At 34.7% G+C, this 16,356-nt stretch overlaps 1 protein-coding gene across 1 annotated transcript in view; it reads right to left on the bottom strand.

Annotated features, from left to right (window-relative positions):
• Positions 1 to 678: 678 nt before the first annotated feature.
• LOC145991744 (atrial natriuretic peptide receptor 1) overlaps positions 679 to 16,356 on the bottom strand; it is a 390,591-nt gene continuing 374,913 nt past the window's right edge. Inside the window, exons 17-23 of the mRNA XM_083127821.1 lie at positions 15,229 to 15,375; positions 14,702 to 14,825; positions 11,448 to 11,516; positions 10,283 to 10,457; positions 9,147 to 9,245; positions 2,501 to 2,727; positions 679 to 1,257 (exon numbers count right to left, since the gene is read on the bottom strand). Of these exons, the coding sequence (XP_082983947.1) occupies positions 1,132 to 1,257; positions 2,501 to 2,727; positions 9,147 to 9,245; positions 10,283 to 10,457; positions 11,448 to 11,516; positions 14,702 to 14,825; positions 15,229 to 15,375 (967 nt within the window). The 3' untranslated portion in view covers positions 679 to 1,131. The remainder of the gene's footprint in view (positions 1,258 to 2,500; positions 2,728 to 9,146; positions 9,246 to 10,282; positions 10,458 to 11,447; positions 11,517 to 14,701; positions 14,826 to 15,228; positions 15,376 to 16,356) is intronic.

The raw sequence follows: 16,356 nt of genomic DNA, 5'->3' as shown, positions 1-16,356 counted from the left end.
GAAGGTACACATGAAATTGTGTAGTTGTATGTAGATTAATAGTTTCACATTTGATGTGCCACGGATTCTTTACCTATGAGCAGACGGAAGGTGTATTTTTATGTACTAAAGCTCTATTGAATGATTCTAATTTTAATTATTTATTTATTTTGAGATATACCATGGCATCAGAAAAGAACAACTCATGCTGTGGTAAAGGTAAGAGAATTTTGATAGGCTTGTAAGTATTGCAATGGATTTTTCAAATTAGTATTATAATCCTGGAATGCTGTTAAATTTTCAGTTTTTAGTAAACAACATGAAAAAACGCTAAAGGCAGCATGATAAAAATTACTAATTAAAGTTTCCTTCACATACATTATAAAGCACTTACATGATGATCTCAAGTCTGTAGTGTAATCATATTCTTTATAAACTGAATGTTCAATAATGAACAAGGTAACTTAGGTGTACTTTCAGTTTTGTAATGTGTTTATCATTGTAATAAATTATTACTTGAATTCATCAGTCATCATTTGTGTATTTAAAGTGTGAATTGTATAATCTTGTAATAAATATTTTACTTCAATGTTTTATTATCAGAAATGCTATTTTATGTCACATCTGTTTCAGACTGTAAAGATAATCTTAGGAAAGAAATATGCTATCACGCACTGAAGTGCATTACAATACGTTTTAGCTACTTCTTTGAAATTTCTTTCCACTAACATACATATCTACAGGCTGATCCAGTTGTTGATTTCATACTTCAACAAAAAATTTAAGAAGGTAGTTACAAAAAGTCAATAAACAGCCATTGTTTTCAGTTTGACTCTTGCATGCATCAATATTGTAACATATAAGAGATCTTTGGCCGGAGTTTACATCAGTCAAATGAATAATTTCTTAATTGATATTTTTTCAGCACCATGAGAAGTATGTCATCACTTGCTTAAATATTTCTGATATATCAAAAAGTTTTGTTGAATTTTTGGTTTCTCTCCTATTGTAACGCAAGATTACTATTTATTGTTGGAAAAATATTCTCATACCAATACTGTAGCAAATGAGATTGAAGGAACACTGTAATCTTAAGTAACTATGAGATAGCAGAAACATTTAGTGCAATCATTCAAGGTCTTGTTACAAAGTTCATACTATTGACTGATCCTCCGTTGTTCCATTAGGCAGTTGCATTATTGGGCAATTGATACTAGTAGTGTCTTGTGAATCATAGCAAGTAACTCGAAATTCCGGCAGCTCACTTGGAGTTGTTCTCTGCAAGAATAAGATATATATGTGTTAGCAAAAGAAAAAGAATCCATGTACATTCAATATCCCCCTCCAATTATTATGTAGGTATGAAATAAGAAAGTACCAAATAATTACTATACTCAATTTAATTACTCGCTTATCAATCTGGCATTAACCCTAGAACACTAGTGTATGTAAAATTTTCGTATGGTGGCCCTTAATTCCCTTCCCTACCTCCCACCTCCCACCTACTCACCTCTGCACCTAGTAGTGCCTCAAGTAGTCTGTCAGACGCAAGGCAGCACTGTGGTAAGTAAGGTGCAAGCGTTTGATGTGGTTTATTATGTTGTGCACTGTACGTCAATTTTACGTAGCTCTAGTAAAACAAGTAAAATATTTCACGTAATTTTGACATTCGTAAATTCGATTTGGATGGTTAGAATTTGAAAAAAATAGTCTAGAAGCATGCACTATTTTTTTTTGTAATATATTTAAATTACATTTGTTCCTTATCAACAGTGTTATTAATATTATTATTGTTTGTTTTTCATTGTTTGAATTTCTCGCCTTCATTCTTAATGTACGTACAGGCTTGTCAATGGAAACATTCGTTTAAAATATTCTGTTTAATAAAACCATGTATATACATTTTAAAATGAAGAATAACACACCAATACAAGGAAAATAAACAAAATAATGTTAAAAGAGAATCATCAATTTGTTTTCATGATGTAGAAGTTTTGTTGAAAATCGATTTCTTCATGTACGTAAAATTTATGTAGCGCTAGTTACAATTTAATATGGGAACATGCTAGTGTTCTAGGCCCTCAGATGAGTACTTCATTTCAGTATATTAATTTGCTACCATGCCTTTTTTTTCCTGAAGTATGTATGGAATTACATTGAAGATGAATACAATGAAGAAAGTTTACTAATGCTTTTCTGTCCTCTGGTTGAAGCAATTGTGGTGATATGTAGTAACGAATCAGTGAAAAGCGACAGAAAAATCGTAAGTTCACAAAAGTTTAAACTTTGTAACTAGTCAATTGAGGTGCCAGGTAAAAGTGGTGGGCAGAGTGGCAGAAATCTCAGAAGTTCAACAGTTAATACAGAATATTACACGTACAGTTATAATTATGTAATTATATACTGATAGTCAAAATATATATTTTCTAAAAACTTTACAGGAATTTTTGTTGATGTCAATAACAATAAACATTCAAATACATTTGACATATTTTAAATATAAACTAATGTTAAAATGTACCTTACTTCCACTGAAGAGCAAAGGAAAACTTTGTGGTGCTTCTAATTTAGGAGATTCTTTGGGATGTGGAGTGCTGACTCTGGTATTTGGCTCTGATGACCCAATCAGCCAATAAGTGGTGACTCTTCCTTTACCTTTCAGTTCAACTTCACCTCGTAGTTCTAATTGAAAGGTTCCAAACTTTTCTAGAATTGCCTTGGCAGTTTCACTCACATGGATTTTCAGAGCTGCAAGGAAATAGTACAGTATAAACTTTTAATTAATCTCCTTGTTAATTTATACTAATGTTTCTGATAGTGAAGTTGTGCGTAAATCAGTGTTTCTAGTCTTTCTGTAACTGTTTCCACATTTCATCTTGTTCAACTAGTGAAAGAAGGATATTACATATAACTTTCAGCCATAGGAATGCGCATGGGGGGGGGGGGGGATTGCCCTCCTAATCATGGACGTCTGCAGATTTTTTTCACGGAGGGACAAGCAGGGTATTTTTCCATGCGGGATATTACCCCGATAATGGTGTTGCCCCTTTAAAAATCACCAATTCAATTTGAAATTATCGCATTAATATAAATCAAATTATATGTGTGAAATATATACTTTTATGTTGACATTCGATTTCTAAGGAAAGGTGTGGCCATTTTTCACCCTCCTTCCCTTCCAGACGTCCATGTCCCTCCTACATTATTGAACTTTCCACCTAGAAATTTAGTGGAGAGGAATCTTATTGCCATTATTAAACGATTAACTATTTCCAAGCTGATTAAAGATCAAAACAACTTCGGGGGAAGGGGTACAGTGGTACAACCACAGGGGGCAATTGCCCCTCCCCAACCTTGGATGAAAATCAATTCTAGAAGGAAAAGGGGGGCAAACAGTGTGGTAAAAGAAAGCTAGACTAGTCGAATTTAAGAGAGCAGGACAAAAGGATGCTCAAGGTGGAATTAGTTATCATGTCTTTCTTGCATTATTTCTTCCCGACGGCGAAGAGCACCTGCAGGGGAACACACAGGGGCAATTTCTCCCCTCAATATCAAATTTTATACAAATAAAAATACATTTCGTAAAATTTTCTTGCTCGCAATGTCTCCTTTTCTTAAAATCTTGTCAAGTTCAGAGCCGTAGCTAGGGGATGGCAGGAGTTGGCCCTGAGCACCGAATGATCTAAATGAAAAAAAAAAAAAATGTAGAAGAGAATGCCATGGTGCACCATGACATTTTTTGTGCAATGTGAAATCAATATTGTTTTCAGTTTGCAAAATTTTGGATCTAAAATATTTCCTTTGTCGCTTCTCTCATATTTTTTTTTGTTTTATGTAATGCATTATCAATTACCAGAGAGAGAAAAGTTATGAGCACCCTGGGTAACACGGCAGATGTCAAAACTATAATCCATTTCTTGCCAGACGCGTTTCAACATATCCTTGGTTATCATCTCCAGTGCACGAGAGATGCACTGCTTTCAATTATCCAGGACCTGTGGTAATGGAGGAACATACACAGTGTCTTTCACATGAAAGTGTCTCTGAACTGTAACAACTGCCCCTGTTCGTGCACATTCCATTACACAATATGCTTGCTCTACCTTCGTTATTGCCATTTTAGCTATCAACAACAAGTAGCGCCTCTAGCAGATTTTATGTCAATTACAACCACAGGCTATAAATTTACAACCTTCCTTTCTTCTTTTCCACCAGAATTGCTTTTGTATCTCTTTTTCACTTAAAAATAAATTAACGTTACTTTTGTACCATTCTTTTTTTAATAATGCTGTACATATGTATGTATGTATACCAAACAAATCAATGCAATGAAACTAAAACAGTGAGAAAACATTAAATGAGGTTTCTCTTTCACGACTGAAATTTTATCCTGGCTTTTGCCCCCTCTAATAAGAGAGCCTGTGCAAACCTATGCTTGCAGCAGTTTCCTAAGACAATAATTTGAATAACTTTATTAAACTTTAGGGGTTGTAGAATAAACTTTTCAGTAACTTCATTTATATTTTTGTAAATGTATCATAATTTCTCCTTGTAAGGCTTGTCTATATATGCAGTTACACATTTATGCATTGTACATGTGAATGTTTAAAATAGATTCAACTTGTTAACAATTAAAATTTATAATTTGGTACAGAGTTTTACCCAAATTGGTTAATGGGGCTCCAAGTTATTTGAATTTTATGTATTTAATATTTCTAACAATTAAAATACTCTTCAACTAAGGATCTGACAGTTAAAGGTTCTAACAATAAATATTGCTTTTAGGTCATTAATAATGACAAAGAGAACTTAACAATGAGTCCATATGCCAATGGATGTTGAGAATAATAGAGAAAAATTAATTGCTAGGTTACGACAACATACTGCATTGAAGCTGGAAATACCTGGTGTCCACAAAATTCTTTTACAACTTCAAAAATTCACTACAAATGCAAACGATGAGATATTTAAGTGAATTTTTGTTATTGTACTCGCTTACTATTAAATTTTGTACTAATATTTAATTTGTGTATTTCCGGTAACATTGTGAAGAAAGAGAGGTCCTTGAAAGAAAAATGGCTACTCCGCAAGAAAAGGCACAATGTGTGGCGTGGTTCATTGAAACAAAATCTGACACTCAGACTCAGCAAAACTTCAGGACTAGGTATGGGAAACAACCACCAGCACGTCCATCAATTCGTGAATGGCACAGGAAATTCATGGAGACCGGTACAATTTTGGATAAAGCAAGAAGTAGAAGAAAACGAGTATCAGAGGAAATTATCGAACGTGTAAGACAAGTCTTTGTTAATTATCCAAAGAAATCCATTTGCACTACTGCCAGACAGTTACAGCTAGCACGATCAACAGTGCACAAGATCCTACACCACAACCTGCGATTGATTGTGTATAAAGTGAAACTGTTGCATGCCATCAAGCCCAATGATAAACCGAAACGCAAAACATTTGCAGTGGACATCCTTCATCGAATATCGGAGGATGCAATGTTCCTCAACCAAGTGTGTTTTACTGGTGAGGCAAAATTTCATGTTTCCGGTAAACTGAACAAGTACAATGCGAGAATCTGGGACTCAGATAACCTCCATGCGACAATGGACCCCAAATGAGACAGTCCAAAGGTGAATGTGTGTTGTGGACTGGTGTTCATTCGAATCATTGGTCCATTTTTCTTTGTGGAGCAAAGAATTACTGCAAATGTTTACCTTGACTTTTTGACTGAATATGTGACACCACAACTGGCTGACCTTCAACCAACCGTCCTTTACCAACAGGATGGTTCACCACCACATTGGGGATTAAATGTTCGTGACTTCCTGGACCAAACATTTCCCGGTACGTGGATTGGGGGATAGCCCTATTCCCTGGCCACCTCGTTCACCAGACATAATGCCCCTAGATTACTTTCTATGGGGCTACGTTAAAGACACTGTGTATCGAACAAATGTATGGAACATTTCTGACCTCAAACAAAGGATCATTGACGCCATTGCCACCATTGATGAGGCCATGTTAGAGCGGACATGGCGCGAAATCGATTTTCGCCTTGACATCCTTCATGCAACCAATGGTGCCCATATTGAAGTTTATTAATTTATCAAAAAAAAAATCAATATATACTGCTACTATGTGACAAATTCCATTTAATTATCTCTTCATGTGTGTTTGGAATAAAAGCTTGAAGTTATAAAGAGACTTTACGGACACCCTGTAGATCTATTTCTTACATCTGCTGGAAGATACTGGTAGGGCCTAACTAGGAAATGTTTTAGTAACAGATACAGAGATCTGGATATTTTATTTTAAGGAAAATAATTTTACCTGCTATAATGAAGGGGGTTGTATGAATGAAGGGAACCAAGTACATTTTATATCTGTTTGGTCAGTTTCTGCAAATATATGCTTACATATTAATGTTAGTGACTTAATGAGTAGTACAATGCTCCCACATGTAAAATGGACTGCTTGAGACATTTTTACATCTAATATGAATGTTGACTTATCAAATATTAAAGCATTTGTGAGTAAATAAGCTATCTATGTTGATCAAGAGAGGTACACAGATTTTTCGTGAAACAAATGTTGTGACAATATTTTATCACAAATATGTATCATTTGCGTTGATGGCTGGATGTCATATATATGACGTTGAACTTAACAAATAAAAATGCGATAGTTTCATTATTCATTATAACAAAAAATGATCCAAGACAAATTTACATGGTTTTATGAACTTTGATTCGTCGGTTTTTAAATATTAATAGATGCATTATGTTATCTTCTGATGATAATCTGTAATCTGTGAGACACATAATTTCTTTTGTCTTCTATTATTAGTACATTTCTAGTGCAATTCTAATTTTGACTCCCAGAATCACAATTTTCAATTGATATTTTTTATCTTTCAAGATAGTTGTTTCCAGAGATCCCACTGACTAATTTCAAACTACATTTGAATATTGTTTTGAAAAACTATGAAAAAGTTATGATAAACTGGAGTGACTTTGGGACACTTTTCATGACTTTTTATACACCACAAGAGAGTATAAAATTGCAGTGTCTCAGTAAAGTACTACTATAGAAATTGAAAGCCTGAACTTTTGAATGCTGCTAAGTATTCTGCAAAGCATTTAAGGAGAATTGAAATAATGAAACAAATAGTTGTCAGATTGGCATCCCATGGATTAGGGTGACTTTGTGTCAGTGCAGTTCAATGCATAAATTAGAGTGAAAGTACAAAAAGCCACATATAGAATATTTTAACCTGGTAAACTTCTCATGATAAACTGTTGTAGTTCACAAACAGAAACATATTGGAATATTTTGATAAGGAAAAGAAAACAACACACACTGGTCTGCTGTAAATGCAACAAGTAATTTGCTGGTTTTTGCACATCAGAATGAGAGTCCAATGTTAATGTTATGCTCATACAACCCAAATAACCATAACTGGTTGGTCAAACGCTGCGCCAACTGTACTGAAAATGGTTAGCCAAACGTAAGAATATATCATTAGCTGTGGTTTCAATGTTGGCCCAATCCGTGTTTTTTACATTGGGCTAACATATGGTTTCTCTGTTGGATGAACATGTAGTATTTACGTTGGGCCAATGTACTGAAAAGTGAAGTATAGATAGGTTAAAAAAAAAAAAAGTAAAAGGTTCTCCTGTGCTTAGCACCATGCCATGAAGGCATATAGGGGGTTTGGGGGTAACACCCCACACTTTCTTGATCCCATCATGAGTGGGGGTGATGTGATCAGCATCACACCCCTGACCGCCTTTACCCCACAAGGTTTCCCCCAGGTACCCATGTCATTCAATGCTGGGTGGGTGCCGTAGCCACTTCCAACGTTAGGAAAGTTCCCGGATTTGAACCGGCCGGGGATCGAACCCAGGACCTTTAGCATGGTAGTCAGATGCATTTCTGACTGAGCCATGGCCTATGGTTTGATAGGTTTGTGTTCTGATATATATTATATATAATTTATTGTGAGGTCAAATGTAAACTATAGTACAAATTGATTGTGTAAAATAAAACAAAATACACACCACTTTCTCATTCATAGGGTATCATTATTTTTAAGGTACCTTCAAGTGGTACCACAAAAAAATTCTAGACTTTACTTAGTTTTCCAACTTTCATGGAATTTAGTCTGCACATAACATTGTTTAACCATTTTCTCAAGAATGCCTGTTATAATGTTGGCTTCAACCATTGGCCCAACGTAAGACCAAATTGAATTTTCCAACCAATGTAAACCCAACCTTTCCCACGTAAAAGCTGCAGTTGGCCCAACGGTTGTGGTTACTTGGGAACCTTTTTAATAAATCCTACAATAACTTTGATGTCAGAAGCCGTAAAAATATTTCGATGTCTAATTTCCTTCGGCTAATCTGTTTTACATAATATATAATAATCCCTTAAGAATATAAGTTTGTCAGCTTTCTGTGGCCACTTCCAATGTTTACCAGTTCCGTCGATTGCATTACAATGAAGCCATTTTCTTGCACTTCCTTGACACACCACGGTAAAGTTTTCCCTCGAAATACTTCTCCTCTACAGGGCAAAGAATTATTCATTTAGATCTCAGTTCAGTTAGGGCAGCATTTAACGTTCCTTTACTGTGATTTTTGTACATACAATTTTTTGTATGTGTGTGGCATTCTTCAGCATCTGCAAGAACAGAAACTGAAGTAGATTCATTGGAGCGTCTTTTGTGTTGGACAGAATGTGTCACTAAGTTACCCAATAAGGTAGCAAAATTTATTAACATGACCTGGACTATCTACACACCACGTACCACAGACTTCACATCAACAGCATACACATCACTACTGTCCCTGTACCTTCAGAACTTATCCTAGATTCCCACTTCTTGCTTCAGAGTGCATACAAGCACGAAAGTTTACAGGTAAGTTTCACGCACAGTCACAATGCAGGAAACGAAAAACAGCTCATGTACCAAATAGTACGTACATGAGCTTTACCAACCATAGTGTTGTATACTTATTTCAAGGTAGGTGAAATTCCCCCTTCAGCATGAGAAACCATGAGCAATGAAGTATTTGTTTCTTAAAGAAATCTAATGAGAGTAAATTGTGCAATAATCACAATCAGATAAATAATGTAGATTTATATTATCTTACGTTGACCAGTGGACTCCATCCTGGAAGCAGTGTTTACTGTGTCACCAAATAAGCAGTAGTGAGGCATTTTCTGTCCAACCACTCCTGCACATACTGGACCTACAATTGAAATAGAAAATGAACATAATGTATTACAGCATTAATATTACATTTTAATATTACATAAAGGTCAAATTTTTATAGTACTAGGAAAGAATATTTCTTTCATTGTATTTGTTTAAATTCTTAAAGTGCTTAAAGCTTTTTACTAAGTCTGGGTTTTTACGTTATTTTTTAGTACTTATATTATAAAAAGTAACTTCTGCAGATTTATTTTTTTTATTACTTAACAGTTTGAGCAAATATGATAGTAGAATTTACACAAAACATTACATTTTAAATTTGTTTCACATTTTACAAGGAACTCCTGCTGAAGGTGGACATTACATTCCATGAAACTGTCGAGATATAATAGATTAAAAAAATCTGATTAAGTTACTTTTATTGTGTTAGTAATAAATTTTTGAAAGATGTAACTGCAGTACATAAATAGAGAAATGTGAAATGAGTTCCAATGTTGATACAGGGCACACATGGAATAATAGACAATCCACTATTTCTTCAGTTGCTATACAATATATTCTAATAAACTTTCTTTTTATTGAAGTTGAATTATCTTTATGACTTTGAAGAAAAATGTTAAAAATATAACAGTGACAAAGTAAATGAACAGAATGACATGCTTTTCTTATTTGCTTGTATTATTTCTTACAAAATTACTGAGCATGATACTGCCATGCCATTACTTAGGAACCATATTGGTTAAGCGAGTACAGTGTCTGACTGCAACATAGAAGAAACATTTCAATTCTTGAGGTGAGTGATCTTATGCAGGAATATTTCTATCAGTGTGTCTGCACAAGCAGTCCACTGGGGGCTCACTCTGTGTCTCAACAATCTGGTTCAATAATCATGGGCTAATAAGCACCACTGTGGCCAAGATCATAAGTAATTTTCTCCTTGCAACATTACTCTCACAATGAATCTCATACTTTAAAACTAGTGATAAACAATATACAGGACAAACAGTCAAATTGCAAGATACACTCATTTTCAACCTTTTTCACCTAATCAAAATATTTCAAAACATTACCTACCAGAATGAACTCCTATCCTCGTTTGAAGTTGGGCATCTGGCCGATGCCTAATGGTAAATGACCTCACTGCATCTAAAACTGCAAGGGACATAAGCGCAATTTCCTTTGCATGGGCATCTGCATTTCGAGTTGGCAAGCCAGAAACAACCATATAAGCATCCCCTATTGTTTCAACCTATTAATAACAAAAACAAATATTTAATTAAGTATTATATTAAAGTACACATTATGAATTTATGCAGTTAACAATACAGAATTCTTTAAGTCTTATCTAGTTTTCAGTAATAATAACCCACAGAGGGACAGCCCATGATGGTCAGGGCCTACCTACTGGCTGCCGACCTCACTCCCACCTTTCGAGGTGGGCGATCATCCAACCAGTTATGGGGTGACATGTGGTCAGCACAAACAACCCCCAGTTGTTGTAGGTTTTCATGACCAGGTTACGTTACTCATTCATAACTCCCCAATTTCCTGACGAGGATAGGTGGCCACTGGTCCCATACACAGGCTAGGAGAAAAGTTGTTATGTTTTCCGCAGGAGACTCGAATCTGAGTGCATCCTGTAGATGGAGCCCAAAGCATGACACCTTAGACTGCACAGCCATGGTGCAGGGCCTAGCTATTAGTAGGGGGTAATACATTTGAGACCATGATACCAATTCATCAATCACATATTTTGATGTTATTTAATCCTACAGTCAGAGTTGTTCTTTGGATGCTTTATTTCTTGTTTTTTATTTTTTCACAATGTATCTGCTTTTGTTGTGGAATTAATGTTGTTATATGAAATTTGTTTTTTAATTTCATGGTTTAAAATTTCCTTCAAAAATGATTATCATCTCTTCATTTGGTGCAGTTGAAACCTTTGGGTGCTATCACAGTCATGCAAAATCAAGGATCCCAGTGATAAAACACATATACTATACCATATGATATAGTATACAGTATCATTTTATTTTATTTTATTTGGGGAGAAGCTTTGGAGCAATTAGTATACAAAACAAAACTACCACTAGCTACCTATTAATGCTTTACCTAAAATATACAGGTCATAAAATAAATGTTCAGTTTAGTATTAGTTCTTCATTAGAACAATAAACAATTATAACCTAGTAGTTATTAAAAATATTCTTAAATTAGAAAAAAACTAAAATTTACTTACCTTATAAACATCATAAAAGCCAATGATTCTATCAAAAGTACTGTACAAATCGTTCAGGAAATCAACAACCTAGAAATAATGAAACAAAATAGATATGAACAATTTGCATCCAATATATATTTGAACCAGTTTACTCTGCAAACAATAGAAGTTATAAAATGACATTCTCTTGCAGCTTCTAAAAGTATGCACCTAGATCTTACCCAATGAATCCATTTATAAATCTGGGTTCGAAACCAACATAACTTTCCACATGCAGTTAAATAACAGTGCTGTCACTGCCATATGGTGTAGGTATTCTAGTAATGGACACCAAAGAGAAAATTATAACTTCAATTATTTATTTTTAAAAATTATGTTTACTATTTCACTTATCATGCATATATTTTCTATGAATATTTGTTGGAGAATTATCTCTAGAAACTAAACACGATATATCTTTTTATATATTCTTGTATTCGCAAATAACAGAACTTTTCTCTTGCTCATTTTGCTAATGCATTTGTTTTTATATAACCAATTGCTCATTTTGTGTATATCCAGTGCTTTAAGAAACCTGCACTCCCATTGGCCAGTTCATATCGGGTGCGGTGCCTAGTTGCCGTCATCTTTGCGCGGCAGCTTAATTCCGCCAGTGTTCGTGCAGAAGTCACTCCGGCAACAGCCGAGTCACCGCGTTGCGGATATTCATCAAATACGTAAGCCTAACGTGGCTACGTTTCATTCAGCATATCAGTGAAGTGCAGTGATACGTAGTTCAGTTTCACAGGAACATTATAGTGCTGATATCATTCAGTGAAGAACTAGTGATGTGTTATTGTAAAACCGGCTTCCAATTTCATATAAACAGTTTACTGAGGCAGGAGTGCAGGACAGTGTAATTACGTGTCATGTGTACATATTTATCATTAATATATCGTTATAGTTTTAGTAAGTGCCTTCATTTTCTTTACACCTTAAGAAGATCGCGGTGAACTCAGCTCTATGGTGATACCATCCATTCCAGAGAGACAATCAGGGTCCTACCGGGCAGCAAACGCAAACAATATTCTTACCACAATGGGAATTCTAATTGAATATTTTACAGTGTTATATTTTACATGCAACATGAAGCACTTAGAACAAAATATGAACTACATTGGTTGTAGTTACAGTTACTTTAATGAGGAATTATCCAGGTTGAAAGACAGAAGGATGTATCTCAAGTACAGTTGAGACTGTTTTATATGTAACTCAGTTCTGTGTAATTCTGTTTCGTATGTAAATTTCTATAGGTCCTGGCAAAATATAATTTAAAAACGTGTTAATTGAACCTTATTTGTATGTAATGCATTTATACGTAATTCAGTGTTATACGTACAAATTTTCACAAAATACGGTTGATGTGACAGAAGTATACATTTCTTGTCATTGCAAAAAACATAAGTTTCAAAACAGGATAGGCGGGCATGGCAGCGGTCAGTCTCAAGTTGTGAGTGTGGAGGAGAGGATGGGGTGTCACAGAGAAGGCAAGGAGAGGCAGCATGAAATCGGAGGAGAAAGATTTGCTGCAGTTTTTCAGAACAAGATGCATGTAATCACAATATGAAAGTACACATGTATAAAAGATGCTGGCAGTTGATGTTTGCAGTGTTCCATAATAAAAACAGAACAGCAGTTCCATCAGTGAACGTTTTCAGTTCCTATTCCATTGTCGGCCAAAAAGTACAGCAAGAGGAAAAGTTACATGCTTGACCATAAAGTAAAATTTATGTGGAAAGTGGACGCTAATCCACAAAAAAACTAATGCCTCCACTGGACATTAGACCCAGGGCCCCTAGATAGGCCCAATGTAGCCACTGGGATGAAATTAAGAACATAAAAAAGGTAAAAAAGGTAAAGTGTTCCCCTGTGCATAGCATCATGCCATGAATGCGTAGAGGTGGTGTGGGGGTAACGCCCCACACTTTCTTGATCCGGTCGTGAGTGGGGGTGATGTGATCAGCATCATGCCCCTGACCACCTTTACCCCCCAGGTACCCATGTTATTCGACGTTGGGTGGGCGCCGAACATAGAACATAGTTTGTAGTTTAGAAAACCATACTAAAAGATAAGCCTGATAAGCCTAACAGTTTTAATAAATATCTTCGATCATCTAAACCAAATAACATCCACAAGGGCATCAGAGGGAGGACAAGCGGGAACATTTATCCCCACCTCCCCCATTCAGCTGGAAATGGCTATTGGTGAATATTTACAGCTAGAGGAATGGTTTGTTGTTGGGTTTGGGGATATGTGGGGATGCTTGTATGGTTCAACATGGAGGCAATGAAGTAGGTGAGGGATGTCTATGCAATTTTTTCTAGTTGGGTGATGCTTGAAGACATTTTTTTTTTTTTTACTTTGGGCATGGGTAAGCATCTCCCTGTATCATCCCACTCTGAGCAGTGCTGGGTTTGAACCACTACACTGTGAATCCATGATGAAATGTTCAAAGAGATTAAATTGGGAAGCATTTGTAGGATTTGATTGCACTGCAATATCATCATAGAAGCCAAGGAAATCTAAGTCTACTGTGACTGAATGTTATAAACTATTAATAAATATTTGGAACCACCTGCAGTTGTCACAGTTTAACTGACATTGCTGTGTGCAGTGTTCCCATGTTCCACGCACATATTTACTCCGTTGAATAAAAATCTGTATAAAATCTGTATTGCAATGTGAATTGACAATGATAATGGGTTTTGAAAACAGATGCAAAGAGCTTCAAAACACTGATATTGTATTTGTAGGACTACCTAATACTGAGAAAAAGTTGTTTTGCAAAATTGATACGGTTTTTTGACAAATTTTAAATATCTGAAAATTAAGAATTGTGTTCAAAAACCTTTCTGCCTGCACTGTAGTAAAATTTTATAACAATAGGTTCTTTATTTACATAATTTCAAAGAGAGCAATCGTTTGCAAAACACCAAAGAAAACAGCACTTTTTTGTTCTCACGATTATAAAAGAATAGAAGGTATACTTGAAAGAAATTTGCTTGGCATAGATTAATGCAAAATTGACTAAGCTAAATTTTGATGTAACTTGTTTTTATGTAGGTCTACTAGTTAATTTTTAAATAGAGTCCAAACTTTAGTATCTATAATTTTTAATTCGACAGTAAATCTGAATACTAAATCTACTAATCGATAATTGAATATTTGACAAATTTAATCAGACATATTTATATAGTTCCGTAATTCCTTAGTAATAGGTGATTGTACTTACTTCCATTGGAGTACTTTGTGCACACAATGCTGTAAAACCAACAATGTCACTGAAGTAGACAGTCACAGACTCAAACTGTTCAGGTTGTACCATCTTGCCTGACATAAGTTGCTCAGCAACTTGCCTGCAACAATAGACAATGATATTGTTTTAGTAAAGATCAAACCTCAACTTTGATATGGAAGTTGCAACATTTTAATATGAAGATTCTATGGTAACATGAGAATACAACATTTGTACATGTGTACAATTTTCACTCACTGCATATAATGTGACATACCTTCTGGTAGAAGATATTGCAAATTTGTACAAAGTTGACAGGAGTTTTGTGAGTATTTATGCATACTGTGATATTAAATTTCAAAATTTATTTTCCAATGATCCTGTATTCAAAATTAAACCAAGAAAATTAAGTTGAATTATCTATTTCCAATGTCAGAAAGAAACTTATTTCTCTGTATTTTGTGGACGCTGTTGTGTACAAGCAGACAAAAAATGCCTTTCTCTTTACCTACCAATCTCTTTACCTGGGTAATACCTGGTACAGCAATTCTTCAGAACGTCGTTTCTCCTGGCTTAATTGGTCAGTCTTTTCTTCAACCAAGGCTTCCAAATTTGTGGCATATTGTTCCATTCGATGCAACAAGTCATCCATAAGATTTTCACAGTATCCCCTGAAGAAAATAAACATGTTTTCATTATATACATTAGAGACAGTAAAGATAAAGATTAACTATATCTGAACATGTGCGCATCAGTGATGGTTTTCTAAATAATAATAATAATAATAATATATCTTTATTGAGCGGGCGAGGTTCGGCATATGCTGTTCTCCTACCTAACCCTTGTCAGAATACAGTCTACAGTTACAAACAGTATATATATCCAATGAGAAAAAAAGAAAACAAAACAAAAAATAATAATAGTTAATAAGTAGGAAAGATGAAAGAAAAATGTATGGACAATTTGAAATTAAATAAGATGTCATTGAAATAATACGTACAACTTATATGTTGTGTCATACATAAAGAAGGAAAAAAATCTTGAAAGTGAATACTTATTTTTGCTTCTATAGTATTTCTTCATACATATAATTCAACAAAAAAAGTTTACAAGCTTGAGTTTTCATTTTGATTATTTTATGGTACTTTTCTCCCACATAGCACAAGAGCTTGTTGTAATCTTGAATTAGCTTGCTTATAGCTTCTCAAAGCCAGTTTGATATGGGAAACTTGATACAGACAACCCCTAAATCAAACAAAATCAATTTCCTGGATAACTAAAGGGATAAAAAAGTCCTGTGAAACAAAAAGAAAATTATATAAAGAAATCCAGAAAAACAAGAATCCCATACTTAAAGACCACTACAAAAAATATGTAATTATTCTCAGGAAGGTAATAAACAATGCTAAGAAATTGGCCATTGCAGATAAAATACGCAAATCTGCTAATAAATCAAAGAAACTATGGGAAATTGTTAATGATGAAACTGGTAAGAAAACAAAGAACGTGAATGAAAAGATAGAAATTATGGCTGATGGAGAGAAAATAAGCAATCCCCTTGATGTAGCACAAATTTTTAATACATACTTTGTGAACATTCTCAATACCGTAAATAAAAATGCAGTAATCTTTACACCTAGATTAAGAACATA

The sequence above is a fragment of the Lepisma saccharinum genome, chromosome 1, assembly GCF_977018435.1.
Source record: "Lepisma saccharinum chromosome 1, izLepSacc3.1, whole genome shotgun sequence".
Classification (NCBI taxonomy): Eukaryota; Metazoa; Arthropoda; class Insecta; order Zygentoma; family Lepismatidae; genus Lepisma; species Lepisma saccharinum.
The sequence above is the reverse complement of the archived record's forward strand: the minus strand, read 5'-3'. Positions and strand labels throughout refer to the sequence as shown.